General features: G+C 35.8%; 6 protein-coding genes across 6 annotated transcripts; 3 read left to right on the top strand and 3 right to left on the bottom strand.

Annotated features, from left to right (window-relative positions):
- Positions 1 to 5: 5 nt before the first annotated feature.
- Positions 6 to 1461, bottom strand: LOC112466895 (protein CLP1 homolog; the record flags this gene model as incomplete). The annotated part of the gene is made up of 2 exons (XM_025035242.1): positions 1138 to 1461; positions 6 to 1043 (listed from the first exon to the last, which is right to left on the bottom strand). Coding segments are annotated over exons 1-2 (1137 nt in total), but the record flags the coding sequence as incomplete, so codon positions are not given.
- Positions 1462 to 1545: 84 nt separating this feature from the next.
- On the top strand, positions 1546 to 4574 carry LOC112466897. The gene is made up of 3 exons (XM_025035244.1): positions 1546 to 1796; positions 1947 to 3623; positions 3708 to 4574. Exons 2-3 carry the CDS (start codon positions 1971 to 1973, stop codon positions 3921 to 3923), a joined length of 1869 nt encoding a protein of 622 aa, XP_024891012.1. The 5' UTR covers positions 1546 to 1796; positions 1947 to 1970; the 3' UTR covers positions 3924 to 4574.
- A 474-nt stretch (positions 4575 to 5048) lies between these two features.
- On the top strand, positions 5049 to 8937 carry LOC112466899. The gene is made up of 7 exons (XM_025035247.1): positions 5049 to 5359; positions 5610 to 6011; positions 6141 to 6336; positions 6430 to 6645; positions 6708 to 6924; positions 8175 to 8294; positions 8367 to 8937. The coding sequence occupies exons 1-7, from the start codon at positions 5293 to 5295 to the stop codon at positions 8547 to 8549; spliced, it is 1401 nt and encodes a 466-aa protein (XP_024891015.1). The 5' UTR covers positions 5049 to 5292; the 3' UTR covers positions 8550 to 8937.
- LOC112466898 (succinate dehydrogenase [ubiquinone] cytochrome b small subunit, mitochondrial-like) lies at positions 8821 to 10433 on the bottom strand. Its single transcript, XM_025035245.1, has 4 exons — positions 10140 to 10433; positions 9549 to 9691; positions 9238 to 9428; positions 8821 to 9130 (listed from the first exon to the last, which is right to left on the bottom strand). The coding sequence occupies exons 1-4, from the start codon at positions 10192 to 10194 to the stop codon at positions 8929 to 8931; spliced, it is 591 nt and encodes a 196-aa protein (XP_024891013.1). The 5' UTR covers positions 10195 to 10433; the 3' UTR covers positions 8821 to 8928.
- Positions 10434 to 10448: 15 nt separating this feature from the next.
- Positions 10449 to 15802, top strand: LOC112466896. The gene is made up of 9 exons (XM_025035243.1): positions 10449 to 10765; positions 11049 to 11469; positions 11633 to 11881; positions 11962 to 12377; positions 12458 to 12764; positions 12838 to 12985; positions 13255 to 13483; positions 13594 to 13805; positions 14910 to 15802. The coding sequence occupies exons 1-9, from the start codon at positions 10740 to 10742 to the stop codon at positions 14990 to 14992; spliced, it is 2091 nt and encodes a 696-aa protein (XP_024891011.1). The 5' UTR covers positions 10449 to 10739; the 3' UTR covers positions 14993 to 15802.
- A 97-nt stretch (positions 15803 to 15899) lies between these two features.
- On the bottom strand, positions 15900 to 18586 carry LOC112466900 (annexin B9-like; the record flags this gene model as incomplete). The annotated part of the gene is made up of 5 exons (XM_025035248.1): positions 15900 to 16315; positions 16424 to 16605; positions 17647 to 17820; positions 17956 to 18108; positions 18190 to 18586. Coding segments are annotated over 5 exons (960 nt in total), but the record flags the coding sequence as incomplete, so codon positions are not given.
- Positions 18587 to 19114: the final 528 nt, after the last annotated feature.

Genomic DNA, 19114 nt, shown 5'->3' on the forward strand with positions numbered 1-19114 from the left:
GCTACATTAGTCTGCACGACGTCATCCTCGGGAGAATCGGCAAAGGACACGGAAAGCAAGTGATGCAATAAACTGGGTCCCGGCGTAACGGCCACCAATTTCGTCAGGTTGTCCTCCGCCTTCATGCCCAACGGCATACAAGACGCTGGTAAAACGGGCGCCCCGATCTTGTACAATCTCGCCTCGCTCCACTTCACCTCGAAACTATGCGGATACAGTGGATTCCGAGAACCGTAGAAGTATTCTCTAACGCCCTGATCTCTCGCCTCGATCCTCTGTGTCTGACTCCTCTCGACAACGCCGCCGCTCTTCGGCAAAAAGACCACCTTCACGAAGTCCGGCATATCTCTCACCAATTCGTTGTAGAGTCTCTCCTGATCCAACACCAGAATTGCATCCACCTCGAACGCCTGCGCGGCGTGAGTGAGTAACTTGTAGCCGTCTCCCTTGACCCAACCACACGTATTTATGACGACTCCGGACGCCTTGGCCTTCTTGTTGGCTTGCAGCCTGTCCGAGCAAACCTCCGCTAAACGCGTCACAAGCAAGTTGTACAACGTTACGTTGGTTTGTGGCGTTTTGTGTCCGAAATGGAAGACCAATGGAGCTTGCTGGCTGAAACCCTCCACTATGCTGGAAGGTCGTTCCACCAGCAAGGCACCTACGGTGCCAGGAATAGCTATGTGTCCCTGACCGACGTCGAGATCGACGAAAATCGGTCTTCTGCCCATTCTAACGGCATAGTTCAACAATATTCTACAAAGCGTCGACTTTCCCACGTCGCAAGGACCCACGACCATCGTTATCGGACCTCGAGTGTCATCCTTCTCCGCCGTCTCTCTCATCCGTTCCATCGCCGCGTGGCAATTCAGGTATAGCCCCATAGGCGTCTCCTTAGCTACATAGCTGACGTCCGTCTTCCCGACTAGTTCAACGGTACAGCCTTGCCAAGTGTAAACCGCAACTTTTGCACCGGCGGTAAACTCATACTTTTTCCCTTTCACCAATTCCGTGCCAAAAACTTCCGCCAGGCCATTCTTTAACTGCAATAACAAAATTTCGTGTTACCTGGCAATAAAATAAATGAGTTAGCAATAAATGAAATAAATTTCTCCGAGAGGAGTTGTGTCCCATTACCTCCAATGTAACTTTTTCATTCTTGCTCTCCACCTCGAATCTCAATTCGCAATCCGGATCCAACTTGAATTCTTGCACCACAGACTTTTCATCGGCCATTTCTCAATTATTTTAGGTTAATTACAAAGATGGAATTTTAATTACGCAAAATTCGCTAGCTCGACGTCGAATAATACTTGTCCCAGCTTGCTCGCATCTCGCAATATTTGTCGGTTCTGCGCAAAGCGATTAATGAAACTTTGTAAAATATCTATAAACACGCGAAGCGGCAAACAGCCGGAACGATAATAACAAATTATAACCAATTATAACCTCCAGAACCTAATCCTAACCTAACCTAACCTCTAATCGAAAAAAACTGTGAACGTATTGGTACGCCTGCCAATGGTGGAAATGCGCGAGGGTTGGCACTCGTGTCGCCGACATTTTGCACAAGAGTTGCGTTGCGGTGAGGTCGAAAGGTTTTGCGATTTTTGCTCGGAGTTCCTCGAAGAGCGTATTATGCGATGCAGATTTGCGCGATATCACGTCACCGTCTGTTAAATACGTTCAGTCTGATAGCTGACACGTCACACGTTCATTAGATTTCCGCGATCGAGTGCTCGTTGACCGTGCAACTTCCACGCTCGCATAACCGTTTCCCGCCCGTCGTGATCCAGGTGAGTTGACATACGTCACCAGATGTTTTTCGCATCGAAGGTCAATCAAATTGTCGGAGGCCACTGCTGTATCTCTGATTCTATTATATCGATATCTTCTTATTGATATCTAAAAACAAATTTGTATACATATGTTAAATATATTTCCAGATTTAGAAGAAATCTGAGCATATAATGGCTACAACCGGAGCGTCCACGCGTGTTTCTCGTCTGAGACCTCGTGAACCAACGGTAAGGGCCGTGCCCGAAAAGAAGCTCAAACCCAGAAAAGTTGCTGCTACCAACAGAAGCTCGAAGAAGGTTAACGTTTGTCTGAGAAGCAGGAGCCTGCGTGTGTCGAAGGAAAATGCGTCTCTAAGAAACAGTCAGACACCAGCGATTTCACGTTTACGTCCTCGTCGGAATATAAAAAACTACTGCGAGGACTCGAGATTGTTGCAGCGATATATCTCGCCGAAGCAACAGGACAGCGTGGTAGTGGTGGAGAAGCTGAATTTGCAAGTTGGTAAAAAAGTACCTGTGTACAAAAAACCTGTAGAACCTTCTGAGAAATCCTCGGAAGAAAAGAATGACGTGTACGACTTTAAGTTCGACATTAATGACTCGAGAGAGAAAGCTACTAAGAAGAAGAAGAAGCAGGTAAGAAAAAATATTAACAAAGGGAAAGGCAAAATAATCAAGAAAACGACACGTAAGAAAGTTACTACGCAATCAAAAATAATTGACCGTGAGGTGATCAAACCTCCCGAATCTGATGCGAATCTTTCTGTGGGGATCGCACAGAGCAATCCTTCAAAATTTTCGAGAGCTGTGGAATCGACGAAAGATGTTGCGAAGAAAATTGAAACATCGGAAATAAAGACAAATATTCAGATGCTAGAGGAATCAGTAAACAAAGATACTGGGGAAGAGGTCGAACCACCGAGAATAGACGAGGATATTCAGACGATGGAAAAATCGACGGAAAATATTATGGAAACGGAAACATTAAAAACATATACAAATGTTCAAGCCGTAGGAGAAACAACTTTACCCGACAGAACGTTTGCAGGACAAACGAAAGGAAGCACGAGCAAACCAAGAATTATATCTATTGAAAATGCAAATGATATTGTAGTAACTAAAACCCCACCTAACAATACCGATGACTCACGGCCCTTTCGGCCGAAGAATATATTTGATAATAAAACGTTGAAGGAACACGACGGCACATTTAAATATTCCTTATTGACGAAAACTTTGTCTCCTATTGTGAAGACGGCAAGTAATTTCGATCTTGGAAGTCCCTGGCGACCACCAACATTAACGTTTTCTCAAACTAAACACTTTATTCAGAGTACGCCATATAGGAATTCCGAAACGAATAAAGAAAATAAGGAGAAGAAAAGGAGCACGGAAATGGATAAAGAAAATATGGACGTGAATAAGGAAAATAAAAGCCAAAAAGACTTGGAAAGAAAAACGAAAAAGATCGGTCTTCGCAAAAAGCGTGTAATTCAAAGGAAATTACCAATTTCGGAGAATCAGGCTCCGGAGAAAGTTCGAGCGGCAGCTGTAAGTAAGTCTGCACGACCAGCACCCGCCAGAATATCACTGGGAGAAATAAAAAATTTACAGAGACCGAATGTTAACGGGGATAATAAACAAGCGGTGGACCAAACGCATACTGAAATTGATAAACCTCTCGGGGAGCAAAAGAATAGACAAATGGTGGATTTTCTCAATTTTTCTGACACATTTGATATCTTGTCCGAAACTGAGAGACTGTCAAATATTGGAAATAACGCTCCCTTGTTTATGGATTTAGAACCCACACATTTTTCAAAGGTATTTATTAACGTTATATATTTTTGCATGTTTGTTTATATATATCGTATTACTTATTAATTATGTTTATTTAAAATGTTACAGCCACCCCAGCATTCATATAGGAGAAAACGTGCCGTGAAGTTTGATTTTTCAGAACATAGCGAGGATGAAGAGGAGAAGGAAAATGTCAAAACACGTACAAAGAAAAAGAAACTTACAAAAACAGAAAAAGAGCAGGAGAAAAGAATAAACGATTGGATAAAAACGGTTAATACTACATTCCAAGAAATTGAAGAACATGACTTGGTTATTGAGTAAGAAAATAGATTGGAATTTTCTAGAAGGCCTGAAAAAGTTCAAAGCTGCAAATCAACTAGCAGTTTTTCATATTTCTTAACTTATGTTCGAAACTATTTATGATAGTGATATTTAACTTCACATCTCACCTTTATATTCATTTATTTGGATTTTTTTTTGCACACATGATAATTTGTTATTCACAATAGAGAAGATAATTTTAAAGTATAAATTTAAATTTTAAAACTGTAGTTTAAACTGTGTTTAGAGAAAGCAAGCGTTATTACTAATTTTCCAAGTCCTATTAAAATTTTATAAAAAAAATTATCTTTCAAAGATTTTAATATTTTCTTATATGTACTTTTTATGTTTAGAACTGTATGATAATAGAAATATATGGTTGCGTGTATTATTCATGACATTAATAGCTATGGGATAATGAGGGAGATATTAGGAAGATAATGTTATATAACTATATTGGACAACATTTAAGACCATACTGAAAATTAGTATGTTACGATTAGCGTGTTGTACATAATAAAATTTTTTTTTATTTGTACTTTTTTTCTGTATTATTAATTTCTAAACCCGAATGGTTAACATTACAAACTTGAAAATTGTCATCGATTGCTGTAATGGGATACATAGGAAAAAAATTACTTTTCACTAGCGTTTTATTCCAATAAAAAAAATATAGAAAAAAAATAAAATTTTATTTTCAAATAAAATTTCAAGAGAGGCAAAATAAAGATACTATTAAAGTTCAGAACGTGGCTAATCCAACTATGCAACACATTTTTCAATTCCGACCCTATATATTTAATATAAGGTCTGAATTGAGTAATTCTGCCGATTGAATTAATCAGCTCTAATGATTAAATTAATCGAAATTCAGTTATAGTTGCCTTCTGGTCAATTCCGCAATTACTCTTTTTATATATTTAAATTCTTCTGCAAGCATAAAATAAATAATAAATTATTTTATTAAAGATTGCGGTTTATTCGAAAAAAAAATAGCAACAACGTGGCGTAGCCAATCAGATTGCATCTCCTTCCCATTTGCAATCCTCTTTACCTAAAATGACATTTTACATTTTTATTATAAATTTCAAACTATTTTAATCTCGTAGTTTTGAATAATTTTGCATTTGTTTAATTTCTCAAATTCATTATCGTGTTCGTGGCCATGATTGACTGAAGAAGTTTACCATTTCACGAACTCACGACCAACTGAAAAATTACGCACAAAACACGCGATGTGAACAGCGCTTAATTTTGTCTCCTCGCGATCCTAACCTGTACGTGTCACGCGAAAAGCAACATTTTTAAGAGATAGGTTAATTACATCAAAACGAGAACGATACCGGTGAAACATATGAATAAATGAAAAATGAAGCGGCTCAAAGCGATTATCGAAGACGTAATTGTGCAATCAGACAAAATTCAGCCAATTATTGGTAAGATAAACAGCCCTCTCACAACCTTATTATTTTCTAACCGCATATATTTTAATATTATCAATATTCAAATATAATGTTTTATATTTATGTATTAAAAAATTATATATATGTATATTATATTATATATCTTTTATCAGTACGTTCAATTATCACATTTTATTATGTCAATTGTTTATTGTACACAATCATTTTTATATTAACTTAAAATACATAATAAATAATTCATATGTATAAATTTGTCATATAGTGAACTTCCAAAATGGCGAGCTTAAGGATGAAGAAGTCAAGGAGATGTCGTGCGGCTTGTTCCACGATCAGAAGGACGACAAAACTGTGTTGGCCTTGTCAAATGGACACATTGTTTACAAAGGTTACAGGCCGGATTGTGAGAAGGAGTCAACGCGAACGATGTTGGTGCTCCACAATAAAAGGACAGGCAAAGTACGATTGTTGGAGGCCGAGCGGTGGCAAGTAACTCCAGTACTCGAGAAACCCGGCGTGGACGACAGCAAGGATAACGTGGAAGAAAAGATTTTTATACTGAACAAGCAATTTGGATCTAAGAGAGTTAAACGTAGAACTGAGCAATTTGAGAAGCTGAAAGTGAATGTCGATTCCATTAAGGAACAACTTGAGAAAACAGTGTCAAGTAAGAAAGTCCTTTTCTTCATGTTATCATATAATTGAATTTTCAAGTAATATCCGTTTAAATATGTTGTAATGTCAGATCATTTTTATCACACACAAAAACCTCACCAAGTTATATGTTTTCCGGCAGATGTTGAAATTGACCGGCTAGATTTATCAACTGAATTACAAGCCGAGGACTGTATGTCAAGTGGGATACTACCTCCGTGCAACAGGAATGCGAGTAATGTCAAAGATGTGTACAATGTATATGATATTATTCCCAAGAGTAAATTGGAAACGTTGTATGAGCACGCAATGGAGGTTCTCAATGGGGATGTGGAAGGGTACTTCCTAATTTTTATATTCTTTACCAGTGTTATCATCTGTATTTTTCATTTATACAATATTATTATACACGTATCTTTTTGGTCGCGTAGAAAGGGAAAATTCTTCAAACGCACTTTAAAAGTTGTACAATCGGATCCAGACAATGTGAACAAGATAGCCCTTTTGCTCTACATTGAAATGGTCAACGCGTGGTTTGCCATGCCATTGAAGAACGCGAAGAGACGCGATGTTGTCATATGCCCGATTTCTGAAGAAGTGAATCAGCACATTATCGACACGTACAGCGTGTCCAGCGCGAACGGACGGTGAGTGAGCATCGGTTACATAAATCGCGGATAAAACTTTAAGGACATTTTTTTTTTTACAGGTTGAGGCCGAACACCATGAAGGACAAAGGCCTCGTGCACAGCTTGATTCTCGCACTGACGATATCGAACTTCGTCCTCGACTTGGAGCTATTCCGAATTATGCTGGAAACGCGAACGAGTCTAAAGAAGTTGACGGACCTCGCGAAAATTATCGGAGCAGTGCCCACTAAGGAAGATAAGAAGATCATCGTGCTTAAAGTTCCATTGCCACCGCCGGTGACTCTAGTCAAGAAAGGAAAGAAATCGGCGAAATCGAATCAATGACTTTATTAAACTATAGATTTTTTTTATTTATGTTTGACAGGATAAATCTATTTTTTTTTTAACACTTCCTAAGCCTCTGACTAAAATTAAAAAAGAAATAAAGTTTTGTTTGTGTGTTTTGTACAGTCATGAAATCTATTGATAGTCTCATAAAATGTAAATATCTAAAATATACATCTCTATATTCTTATACCGATACAGATTCTCTTCGATTTTTGTACATTTAAGAAACATTTTTTACAAATTGTGACTTGTGTACTACGAAAAAAATTCAAGAAACATTTTATTATGTGTATTGTAGATAAAGAATAAAAGATAGTTTTTTCGTAGGTGTGCGACGTGCGTGTGCGCGCGCGCACTATATATACGCGCATTCTGCTAAATGAAATGGAATAAGAATAAATGAAAAAAAATTTACATTTAAAAATGTCCTATTCGAAAATAATATTCGAGAAATTATTTCTTTGTTTTTCGGAATTATTTGTACAAAGAATTTATTCCTATCAGTATATTTATCAACATTTTAACTTGTCCTTGATATGGAAACCGATACGGCGGGATCCACAACGAAACAAGAGGTTAGGGAATCGTTTAGAAATTGGTTCGTCTTTCTTAACACGCTGCGAAAAAAAACGAGCCATTTATCACGTCCGCTGCATGATTGCGAAATTGCGATACGGCGAGGAATTCAGTTTCTTAAGAATACATAGAGCCATCGATATAAAATGATAGCCGTATTGACCAGGCGCGCGAGTGGAGGGGATCACGTTCGAAAGTGCATATCGCGCATTCTGGACCGCAGAGATTTATCCGCCGCTGTCTCGAGGAGAGCCAAGATGGTAAGCCCTTCGTCAGATTTGCCGCGAACTCGTCGCAGATTGTTCAGAGTGTTTGGACAAAAGAATTTCGATCGAGTACTTAATTGGGACGTACAAAATCCTTGGGCGAGTCCTTCCGCGGTGAAAGTGATATGGCGATGGTCAGCCACTTGTTACACAAATCTTGTCACATTTCTATGCATACATCCTGAACGATATTTAAATGAAGATTATTAATGAGGATTATATAAAGGCACTGTGCCACATATGTCGCAAATAACGAACAAAGAGATATTAGGCGAATTATGTTTGATCGTAATTTATATAAAAGAATATAAATTATGATAATTTATGGAAGCGTTTTTCTCTGTTGATCCTTATCAGAGTAAACTAACTCCGGAGGAAAGAGAGCAGAACTTGAGCCCGTTGCTGTCGACGGGATGGACTGTCCAAGCGAACAGGGATGCGATCTACAAGGAGTTTGTGTTCAAAAACTTCAATGAGGTATGTCAAATTTAGCTGTTCACAACTGTTGTGGGTTTGTCCAGCTACCTGGCGACGCAATTCGATTTCTAGGCCTTCGGATTTATGACGAGGGTAGCTTTACAAGCTGAGAAGATGGACCACCATCCCGAATGGTTCAATGTTTACAATAAAGTAAATGTTACTCTGTCGTCCCACGACGTGAACGGACTGTCGCAGAGGGATGTGAAACTGGCGACCTTCATAGACAAGGCTGCTACCTCTACCGGCAATTAAATCTCACTTAACTCACTGTTGACCTGTCGCGGCCTGTTGTACATTTATTATGCATATATAATGACAATAACGAAAAAAAAAATATTGTTTGTTATCATTGATTTGTAGCATAAATATTAATGGCATTAATTATATCTTTCTGTTTTTAAATCGCATATATACATACTATAAATTACAATCCTTTACAATATCCTCCACTAGACATTCATAACTCACTGTTATTCAATTTGTAAGTCACATATGAAAATTTAGGTAGTATAAAGAGGAAAAGTTGTTGAATAAGTAAATAATTTATTCTCGAATAATTTATAAGCTACCGTCTTAAAAAGTTCTTCATATATGTAACACAAACAAATTGTTCCTGCTGTAATAATCATATTTAACTGGCTTTCTGTCTATCTTTACCTATTGCCCAGCCATTTTTAATGACCTTTGTAAGGCCGGGGCCGTTATAGATCAGCACAAGCAGGCCGGCTAGAGTAGCGGCGGACAATAGATTTAGCATCAAGAACGCTACTTTTGGAACTAATGTACCAACCACGATGGGCCGTGCATAGTCGAGAACGATAGCTTCCAATCCCCTGCGTAATAAAATTTATTCTTTCAGATTAATATGCTCCATAATAGAATATTATACGAAATTAAATTAGAAAAAAGAAATGTTAAACTGTCAGATAATATCAATTACCAATGTGTGTGCATGACAATGGCAGCTGCCAATAATATATCGATAAATTTATTTTCGAAGATCAGGGCGGCGGGTATTAGCGCCAGGAAGGATGCGGACACTATTCTCTCTATCACCCACAATCGCACGTGATCGCCTTGAGCGCTTGCCGCACGAGTTTGGGTCATGCTGACCGTGGATTGTGCAGGCAGCTGAAAGAGATATGACAGTAAAGTACATTTTGTCAACATACCTACCTATTCCTATTTTTCTTAGAAAATAGAAATAGATGATAGAAACAAAATTGGAGTAGAAGTTCTAGAACCGACAACCTTGGACAGAATACGGCATTTTGGATAATTGCTCGCGTCAGGAATCACAGAGCGGCTCAGATTCGTGAGACTCGATGTCGACTTGGGAAATTGCGTTGGATTGCAGCTTCGCACAAGTAATCCGCCAGGCTTGACCAATGTCTCTGCAACAGAATCGCCGATCACCATATAATCTTAAAACAATGACATAAAACTTGGCTTTGACAGTAAATAAGTAACAATGATTTGTTATTCGACCAACTGGCAAACTGTTAGTACAGTTGTCATGACATTTTGACTATTGATCCTTTCAAATATAAATCATGAAATCAGTAAAAAGATACAATAACAATATAATAAAGATGTGTTAATATAAAATAAAAAATAAAATAGGTAATACAACAATAAAATAAATAATAAATAAAATGTCAAGTAACGTGCGAAATTTTAGACACTAGAAACTCAGTTAAAGTTTACTGCACGATATCCTCTCGGTTTATCAAAAGATTATGTAAACGCATTTTTTTAGGTTAGGTACGAAAAATTCAGTCTAGCTCGCGAAACGAAGGAAGCGCACGATTGAAACTGTCACGACACTTGCGCGAGACTTACCGAGCTGTCGAATTTTGCGAAAAACGTTAATGTTAGCAACCCTTCCGAAATTCATTTCGCCGAAATGATCGTTCCAGCCGCGCTTGACGTAACTCCGCTGACCTCGCGAGACAAGACACTACGGATGATTTTAATTAAATCATCCAATTTTCAATGGAAACCGTTCATACGACTCGGCTATCTAACGAAATAAAAAGAGATTTTTCAGGGAAAAATATATTATTATTTATCCAGCTGACAGAGATAAGTTTTAACTTGCAGGTGCAGCTTTACCTGCACCTCTTTACACTTCTTGGTGCTCGCACTGCGTCACCCTTTTGAAAGCGAATCGCTACACTTTCTGCACTCAAGGACAACAAAAACTCGTGCAATGTGCATTGTGCATTGGTCATTGTGCACGCGAAAAAACAGTGGAAGCGGACAAGGAAAGCATCTAGAAGCGTGAAGAATAATATAAAAAAGAAAATTATTGTAAATTCAGCGTGAAATGTTTTGTCGGCCAACGCAGCTTGTTATTGTTCGTCGAACGTGACGAACGAAAAACATGTTTTAAAATATAAACAATCCTATTACCATATAAACAGTATCTATCGTTTGAACATGGAGAGATTCCGGAACCTCGACTGGTACGTGCAACGATTTCAAGCGTCAAAGCGCACAGAATCTTGTATAAATGGATTTTGCAATTTCTATTTATTCTGCTTATGATTACGATTTGTACGATTGGAGTACATTTTTTTTTGTCCATAATTATGGAATGATTGCGATGTGACACGTGCGTCAAACACGTGCTTTGATCATTTTTTTAAATTTGTTTATATTTATATTTTGTACTTATTTTATTTGTATTGATTGAATATGAACATGTGTTTTTGTATATTACTGTTTATTATTGTCGCATTGTTGTAGGTATCCCGCGTTGGAGGACATGATAGACAATGTATTCATCAGGGACGAGAGAATGGAGCGCGAAAGTGCGATGTATAGAATCATGAACGACTGCTTCACAGATCCGTTTGACGATATCAAAAGCGACTATGCCGATGTCGATGTAGAGTTGATTAAAAAGTATCTCCGTGAGGATGGCGAGGTACTTTCCAGCGACACGGAGGACAAGGATGAGCAAGAAGTCGAGCACGGGAGTAACACTCGTGTGCAAAAACACAAGTTTTATGTACCTGGAATAAGAAAATTGCCGTTTTACTTTCCTAAAAGGTCTCGTTTGAATAAGGAACAGCAAACTATGTGCCTTCGAGTTTTATTGAGATTATCTAGCAATGAAAGAAAGGGAATGAACGACGAAGAAAGGAAGGAATTGCAAGAATACATGGTGAATAAATATCTCTTATTGAGCATTTTAACATTCTTAATTTGGACTGGTTAAGACAGAAAAGAAAAAACGAAAAACAGTTTAACTTTATTTTTATGTATGAGCAACAATTTTAAAAAACTTCTGTGTTTTGTGTATTGAAATTGGAATGAACTTTTTCCAGGCCTTGCAGGAGACAATATCCGAAGAACAGAAAGAATTTTTAGTGTTTGCAAAGAGCAAGTGGGATGATTCTTTTCCCTGGTTGATCAAATGTAATAAATTTGTCGCATTAAAATGGAAGGCAAAAATGCAGGAATTTAAAAAGTTACCGAGATTTTATGCTGAATCTATGAATATACCACTTTCTGTACAGAAGAATAATTTTAGAATCAAAGCCATTAAAGTAACATTCATCTCTTGTTTACGAGAGGCAAGTTATCGCAACATGATATCGATATTTATCCGACGTACTCAATTTGAATGTGCATTTAATTATTTTATCATTTTTAGGGAACCTTTTCGAAGGTGACATTGCCGAAACTCGATCTGGTAAAAGTTTCGTTATTTACGAATCATGACGAGTTGTTCAGAAGATTCCCTGTGTGCATCGCGCCTGACAATGTGACGCAACATTTCAGATTACCCGTGAGCGAGGATTCATATTGCGAGAGTCTTGCGAGAGAAGCTGATGCAGACTTTGTTATTTCGTCTAGTGGCCTCAAGTGTCTGTTGAACAACATAGATCCGGATTATTCAAACTCGTGGCTCATACCAGTGGTCGTGAAATCGCATCATGGAAAGAATATTGTTTACGTCAATAAGAGATTACCACCAAGCGCCGCCACTATACCGCAAAAGAATACCTGGGTATATAAATATGTACTTAGACAGTACTTCGTTGACGTTGAAAGAAAATCATCAGAAGAGTGAGTATAAGCATATATATCATAAAGTATAATATTGCATAAAAATCAGTGTATATTATGCATCGTGATGAATATTTTAGAACAAAATATACGAAAAAAGAAGACAAATCTGAGAAAGCTGCGAATTCGGACACGGATAGTAACGATAGTACATTTTATAATTATCTTAATAACTTTGAAGAAGATTTGGCTTTATCAGATCCAGACGAACCGGGAAATTCAGATAATCCAGCAAATGGCGAAACTGATTTTAAAATGGATATGAAACAAAATGTGTCGTATAAGCTTTTCACAATAGGGCCAGCGGAATCTCCACAGCATGAAAGAATAAAGCACGGCGTGAAGGAATATCAAATGTTGGTTCGTACAAAGACGGATGGGATTGAGGTAAGAGTATTCCCATACTGTTCCTATTAATAATCGGTATCGAATTATAAAATATGAAATTTGTCTTCGTCAGATGTTGCCAAACGGAAAATCAGAGTTTTTAATATTAGCACCGAGGATGGAGCATCAGACAGGACTTGGAGCTGAAGCTGTAACATTGGAGGAAGGCTTGCACCAATGGGCTTCATTGAAATTTAGACCAGACACATCGTTAGCTAGAGGTATTATTTTATAATTATTATGTATGTGTATGTGTCTTAGTTTATTGGTCTCGAAACAGATTACAATCTCAATAACCTCATACTCTTTTATTCAAAAATTTTAATTCTTTAATCAACCTCTTATAAATAATACAAGGCATACATAAGGGATGAGGATCAGGATTGAATCTAAGATTTGAATAATCGATCGCTCTTATACAAATGGTCCTATACGGAACGGTTCACATGATTATATTATATTCTACATATAAAATTTTGTATCATTACAGTTAGGATAGAAACTAACACTGCAGAAGTAATACAAATAGAAAGGCTTACAACAATGTCGCTGAGCAATGAAATGAAACGACTTTATAATGTCAAGGTAGAAGATTCTCTAAGCGTTTTGTATAATATAATCGAAGGATTAGCATCCTTGGCTCCTGGCCAGTATATTCTGCGACATGTTCCACAAAATGGACCATTTGCTTATGTTTATAAGCAAACCGAAGAAATTGGGTAAATATAACGAATGTAACTCGACCTGTTATATATGTATACATATATACATATATATTAGAACATAGATTTTATTAACGAACAAATACATATTTGGAAATACTTTTCAGGAAAGATGTCATTGACTTACATACGGTTTGTGAGTCCACGACGTTTCATACGATACCCAAAACACCATGGCCACCCATAGACAATATGATGACAACACCAGCGCTCAGGTGTTTTAAGAGAATGCCTGCGATGTTTAATCCGTTTGTCCCGGGTCAAAAAATGTCCGGTCGACCTAGAGGACGCCCAAAGAAAATTGTCACTGATAATCAAGGTTACTAAATTTTCTAATACATTAAGTTCAAACTTATATTGATGAAGAAATATCGATTGATAAATTGAAATGTGGTAGAACCAATGTATTATCCGAGTAATATTATATCTGAGTATTCTACTATTTCAAATTACGTTGAACTGATAATTTTAATAACGTATTTATATATACTTTATTATTTTTTATTTATAGAGAATTTAATAATAATACAATATTATCTCCTTCCTTTCTTACATGAAGAATATTTCATGCAATATTCTTGTTTTATAAAGATGTGCCAATGTCAAAATTTTGTAACACTAAAAGATGTTTTTTTTTTCAGACAAATTGTCTGAAATATGAAAAGAAATAAAATTAATGAGGTCAAATTTGTATGAAAATTGACAACAATTTAAAAGAATTTGAAAAGAGAAAGTATAAAAGCAAAACTATTATGTATATTATACATACTATCCCCAATAGTAGATAAGTCTGTTGAAAAAACTTTTGTATAGGTCTGGCAAATTTTGTCGATAGAAAGTTATAAATTCACGGAGAATTTGTCGCTGTCGATAGAATGCTGATAGAAATATGATAAAATTTTGTCAAAAAAGATGATCGCGAGAAAAATGGAACTACAAGTTTACATCAGATTAACCTGATTAGATTAACATTTTAGATTAACCTGTGTTCAATAAGTGTCAATTTGCTGTAATTTCTATTGGAATTTGCCGTCAACTACTGGTTAATCATTTGTTTACTAAGATTCTTTTACTACCTACATATTTAATATCACGTATTTTATCCGTATTTTTGTATAATCTCTTAAAATAAATGTACAGTCGCCGCCAATGATTCCTTTCCTGGGATAAGGGGGGAACATAAGAATACCTCAGAAAAGAAATCATTGGCGGCGACTATACATATGAAATTGCGAGTATATGGAAAATTTTAAAAAAATTTGTCCAATAATTTGATTACCCAAACACGTTTCTATCTCCTCTATTAATGTATTCTATTTTTCGGATAATAAAGGTTCTACTTAATTTTTATTATTAATTTTGTATACATGTGTAAAATATGCAATATGTTTAAAATACTGAAACAATATCCTCTCGTTTTTAGTTCCTACATCTGTCCGAAGAAGCGGTCGGCTGAAAGAAACGAATAAAAAGTTAAAAAAGAGAAAAGGCAGCATAATTATCTAGAAATGTCTGTTTTAAAGAGATTTGTTTTCCAAAGTTTGTTTATTTTACAATGGAATCTCCGTATTCTTCAATCTTTCCATTTCTTCTTTTTGGCTGCTCTCATTATTTGCATCACATTTATGCATATTTAAATTGAAAATGTGTGTGCACAATTAATTTAAAATAATGACATGTTCATTTTATATGTGCGTGATCAAATATAAAATAGTGGGAAAGTAGCGTGAGAGGAAAAGTGATTAAAAATAAAACAAAAAATATTTTCAATAACTTTAATAATTAATTGGCAATTAGAACCAGGCGCAGTAATTCATGCGCTGAAAAAATATTTTCTTTATATGTGCAATTAACGTACAAAGTATAGTTATAACTTCATTGATATGTAAAGACTATGGAAAATACTGTTAATTGCCGATATTATGGACATGAACCAAACAATATTCATATCGGTGAAGTTTTCTCCGAGACCACATTATTTATTCTAATTGCATGAGCAGAATAAAAATGTTCTATCGACTATCTTTCACTTGTCTTTTTACTTTGTACGTAGTGTAACAACAAATGCGAACAGTAAAAAAAAACAGTAAAATTCGGAGAAAATTTACTTTTATTGACATTAATCTGGTTCATATGGATATTTGATTGTATATATTTGTAGTTTGTTGTATATGCAGAATTAATAATACACAAATGAACTTTTTCTTCTAGTTTGATAAACGTATATGCTTTATGAAAATGTTTTAAATTGTAATATTTTAATTTATTTTATAAACTGTTATATCTGTAAGTATGCTTAGATGTACACGCAAACATACACACATACAAATATATTAATTTTTATTTATACATATATGTGAACAAAAGGTGAGGAAATAAATAAATCGTATAGAATGTTTTTTTTTACTTTATTTTCATTGATTTCTCAATTATTTCTCACTCTTTTACACTTTGAGATTCTTTATGTAAATCTTTTGATAAAAATAAGAATATATAAAATATAATTTAATTAAATATAATTTATGTATATGTGAACGAGATTGGAACGCAGAACGTCATAAAGTTTTACTGGCCTACTTACAAAGTAAAAATTTCAAAAAAGTATTACAAAAATGATAAGTATTCAAAAATGCAGCTATGTACCTTTTCTAATTCCTCATTAGTACACTAAACAATATTAAGCTGGAATCCATGTAGAAATATATAAAGTTGTTTTTCGTAGATAATGCATTAATAGGCAAGTGTGCACCTGGACCCTTAATAGCTTCATCAAAATTATGTGGAGACCAAGGAAAGAAGTGCCTTCTTGTAATCTCCCGAAGTGTCTCCCTGTAACATATATATATGTACTTGTTAATAATTTATTGCAACCGATTGAAAAATATAATTTAGATGACAGAACGAATTTTTTAGAAGCACATAATTTGGAATACGTACAGCTATCCAACTCTCCAATGACTTTCCGTAGCGTTCTTCGAATGCCTTTTTAATATCTCCCAAATCGATTTCACTTCGAGACACAATGATACGGATTAGTGTCCGATCCTTCGTACCTATGCCGTGCATACTGGCGTACAGACGCTCAGCGAAAAATCCAACTTTTGACTTGACGCATTTCACTGTCGACCAAAAATTAAGATGATTTGTAACGTTACATGTATCGATTATACGTTAAAGCAATGAAAAATATATGGAGAAATATGATAAACTGATAAGGGGAGCATTCTCTTTCCATGCTGTAGAGTTATACTACGCTCATACGGCATTTTCAATCCGGATTTTGTATAGGTATGTAGATTATACTACATTTGTGTGTGAAATATACAGATGTAGTAACAAATGTTTTTGTATGTTATATGTAATAGTTGCCATGCAACATTGTCAGGAGATAAATATATATAATAACATAATATATATAAAATTCAATACCACACAGGTATTGAACACACCATTTTCATGCAATTTATGAATCAAATTACGTCTCTTTAATAATTATCACACAATAATAGAGATATTCTTGTCTTTTTCATTAAAATCAAAAGTTGTACTAGTATTTTAAGATTAAAAAGAGTCAGGAAATTAGATTATTACACATCAATAAAGAACAGAGGATGAAAAAAGTTTGGGGGGTGTGTCTACACTTCACGCTACTAAGTGTTGTCGGGTACATATTCGTGTCCAAAAGTGTTTAACTCTAATTATCTGACAATCACAACAACAATCATATTAATATTTTTACAAACGGGTAAACAAAAGCTAAGTAAAATCTTGCTGCAATAACTTGCCTCTGCCCTGCGAAAATATTTTTCATTTTACAAAAGTTCACAGAAAACGTAAATGTCTAGGTTGTCAGGTATTTACGAAAAGTTCGACTCATGATATCGTGTTATATTGGGATTATTGATATTCCGTTGCGTTCAAAAACTTATAATTTCCTCGCATTGAACTGCTATTTCAACCGCTCGTGTTTCACGCTGGAACGCACAATTATATATATCGAACAAGTACAACTGATTCTGGGCGCGCGTGTTTACTTACAAGAAACATGAAACATAAGGGCTAGTCACATTATGAAATTAGTAACTCAAGTGATTTGTAAATAAGAATGTTAATATGGCATACTCGCGACAGTCCGAATAAATATGTAAATAGTTATTTACCTATTCCAAGTAAGCCTTTCTCGATGTTGCCAGAAAATTCCTTCTTTATGGCAACCTCTACGTCATGTCCCGATAGTTTCTCATACTCGATAAACGTTTGTCGCAGTTGCTGATAGCTGCGAGATACCAAGATTGCATTGAATTGAGATTCGTCTGTTCCCCATTGTTTTTCACCTGTGTCAAAATTAAAAAATGGAACATTGCGCATCACGAAATACATTTAAAGCGACCAAACATTTCAATTTTTCAATCAACAGATAAAGAGAAATTTTCTAAAGGAGAACTCGATGAAAAAATTTCACGACATACCAGCTTCGTATAACGCTTGAGCATCAGCGACCGCTTGAGCCTGATCGATCGCTTGATTTTCATCTCTGTTTGCCTGCACGAGGGATACTAGCAATCTCTTGAAATGGCCCGATGTATCGCCCTCCAAATCGCTCTCAAGGCTTTTGCCGTACACTATTCAAAATAATGTATTTCTTAATAGAAGAAAATCTAACTATATAAGCACATAATAAATCGAGATAACAAAAATCTTACAATTTTCGTAAAACGTGGCGATCGTACGGATGCCATAGTTGCTGAGAGTGCATAGAATCTCGACAATTGCCTCCTCATCAGTACCCATACCGCTAATCGCGTCGTGCAGCTCTTTGGCATAGTAATGAGGCAACGGGGTCATAAGGGCAACAATGACATCCTCCAGTTTTCCAGTCAGCTCGCTCTTCAAATCGCTGATCAGATCTTTTCCGTACATGGTCTTGAACGCCTCCGCGATCTCCAGTCTCTGTACAATGCCTCTCTTTGTAAGCACGTCGATGATCGCCTTCTCGTCCGTGCCGAATCCCTTCATCGCTTTACGCAAGATAGTGGCGTCCGCGTTTGCATCGAATGGCTCGGCGGGATACACAGTTGGAGTGCACTGAAACGCAACAAGTCAAATTAGCAAAATTGAAAACACAAGTCAGACAATCAAAAATTTTGCCGAATTACCAAATAGAATTATTATGAGTTGAACAAAAATGCTGATAATTTAACCGGCAGGATTGCTTAAAGCACAAAAACATCTAACTATATATAATTCGTTATCACCAATCTAATCTTTTTACTTATAACAACATACATCGATAACAACAAAAAATTGATAATTTTATCAAAATGCTCTAATAGGTCACTTGATAAGTTAATCAGAGAGATTAGTCACAAAGTAATCTTTTCACATGCTTTGTACTTATAAAAAAAATTTACCTATACTTATAATTATACAATTAATTCATATACTTATATTTTTTTTATTAAAAAAATATTACGCTCTAAAATAATGATTATAAACCGGATATATCACACATTCAGAGAATCATATTAATCTCAAATACATAAATTTTAATCATATAAAACATTTAAAAGGATCAGAGACAAACTCCCACGGCATTGATAGGCATTTAAGTATATTTTATTTAAAAAA

This window comes from Temnothorax curvispinosus, unplaced genomic scaffold (assembly GCF_003070985.1).
Source record: "Temnothorax curvispinosus isolate PA1 unplaced genomic scaffold, ASM307098v1 QBEX01016681.1, whole genome shotgun sequence".
Lineage (NCBI taxonomy): Eukaryota > Metazoa > Arthropoda > Insecta > Hymenoptera > Formicidae > Temnothorax > Temnothorax curvispinosus.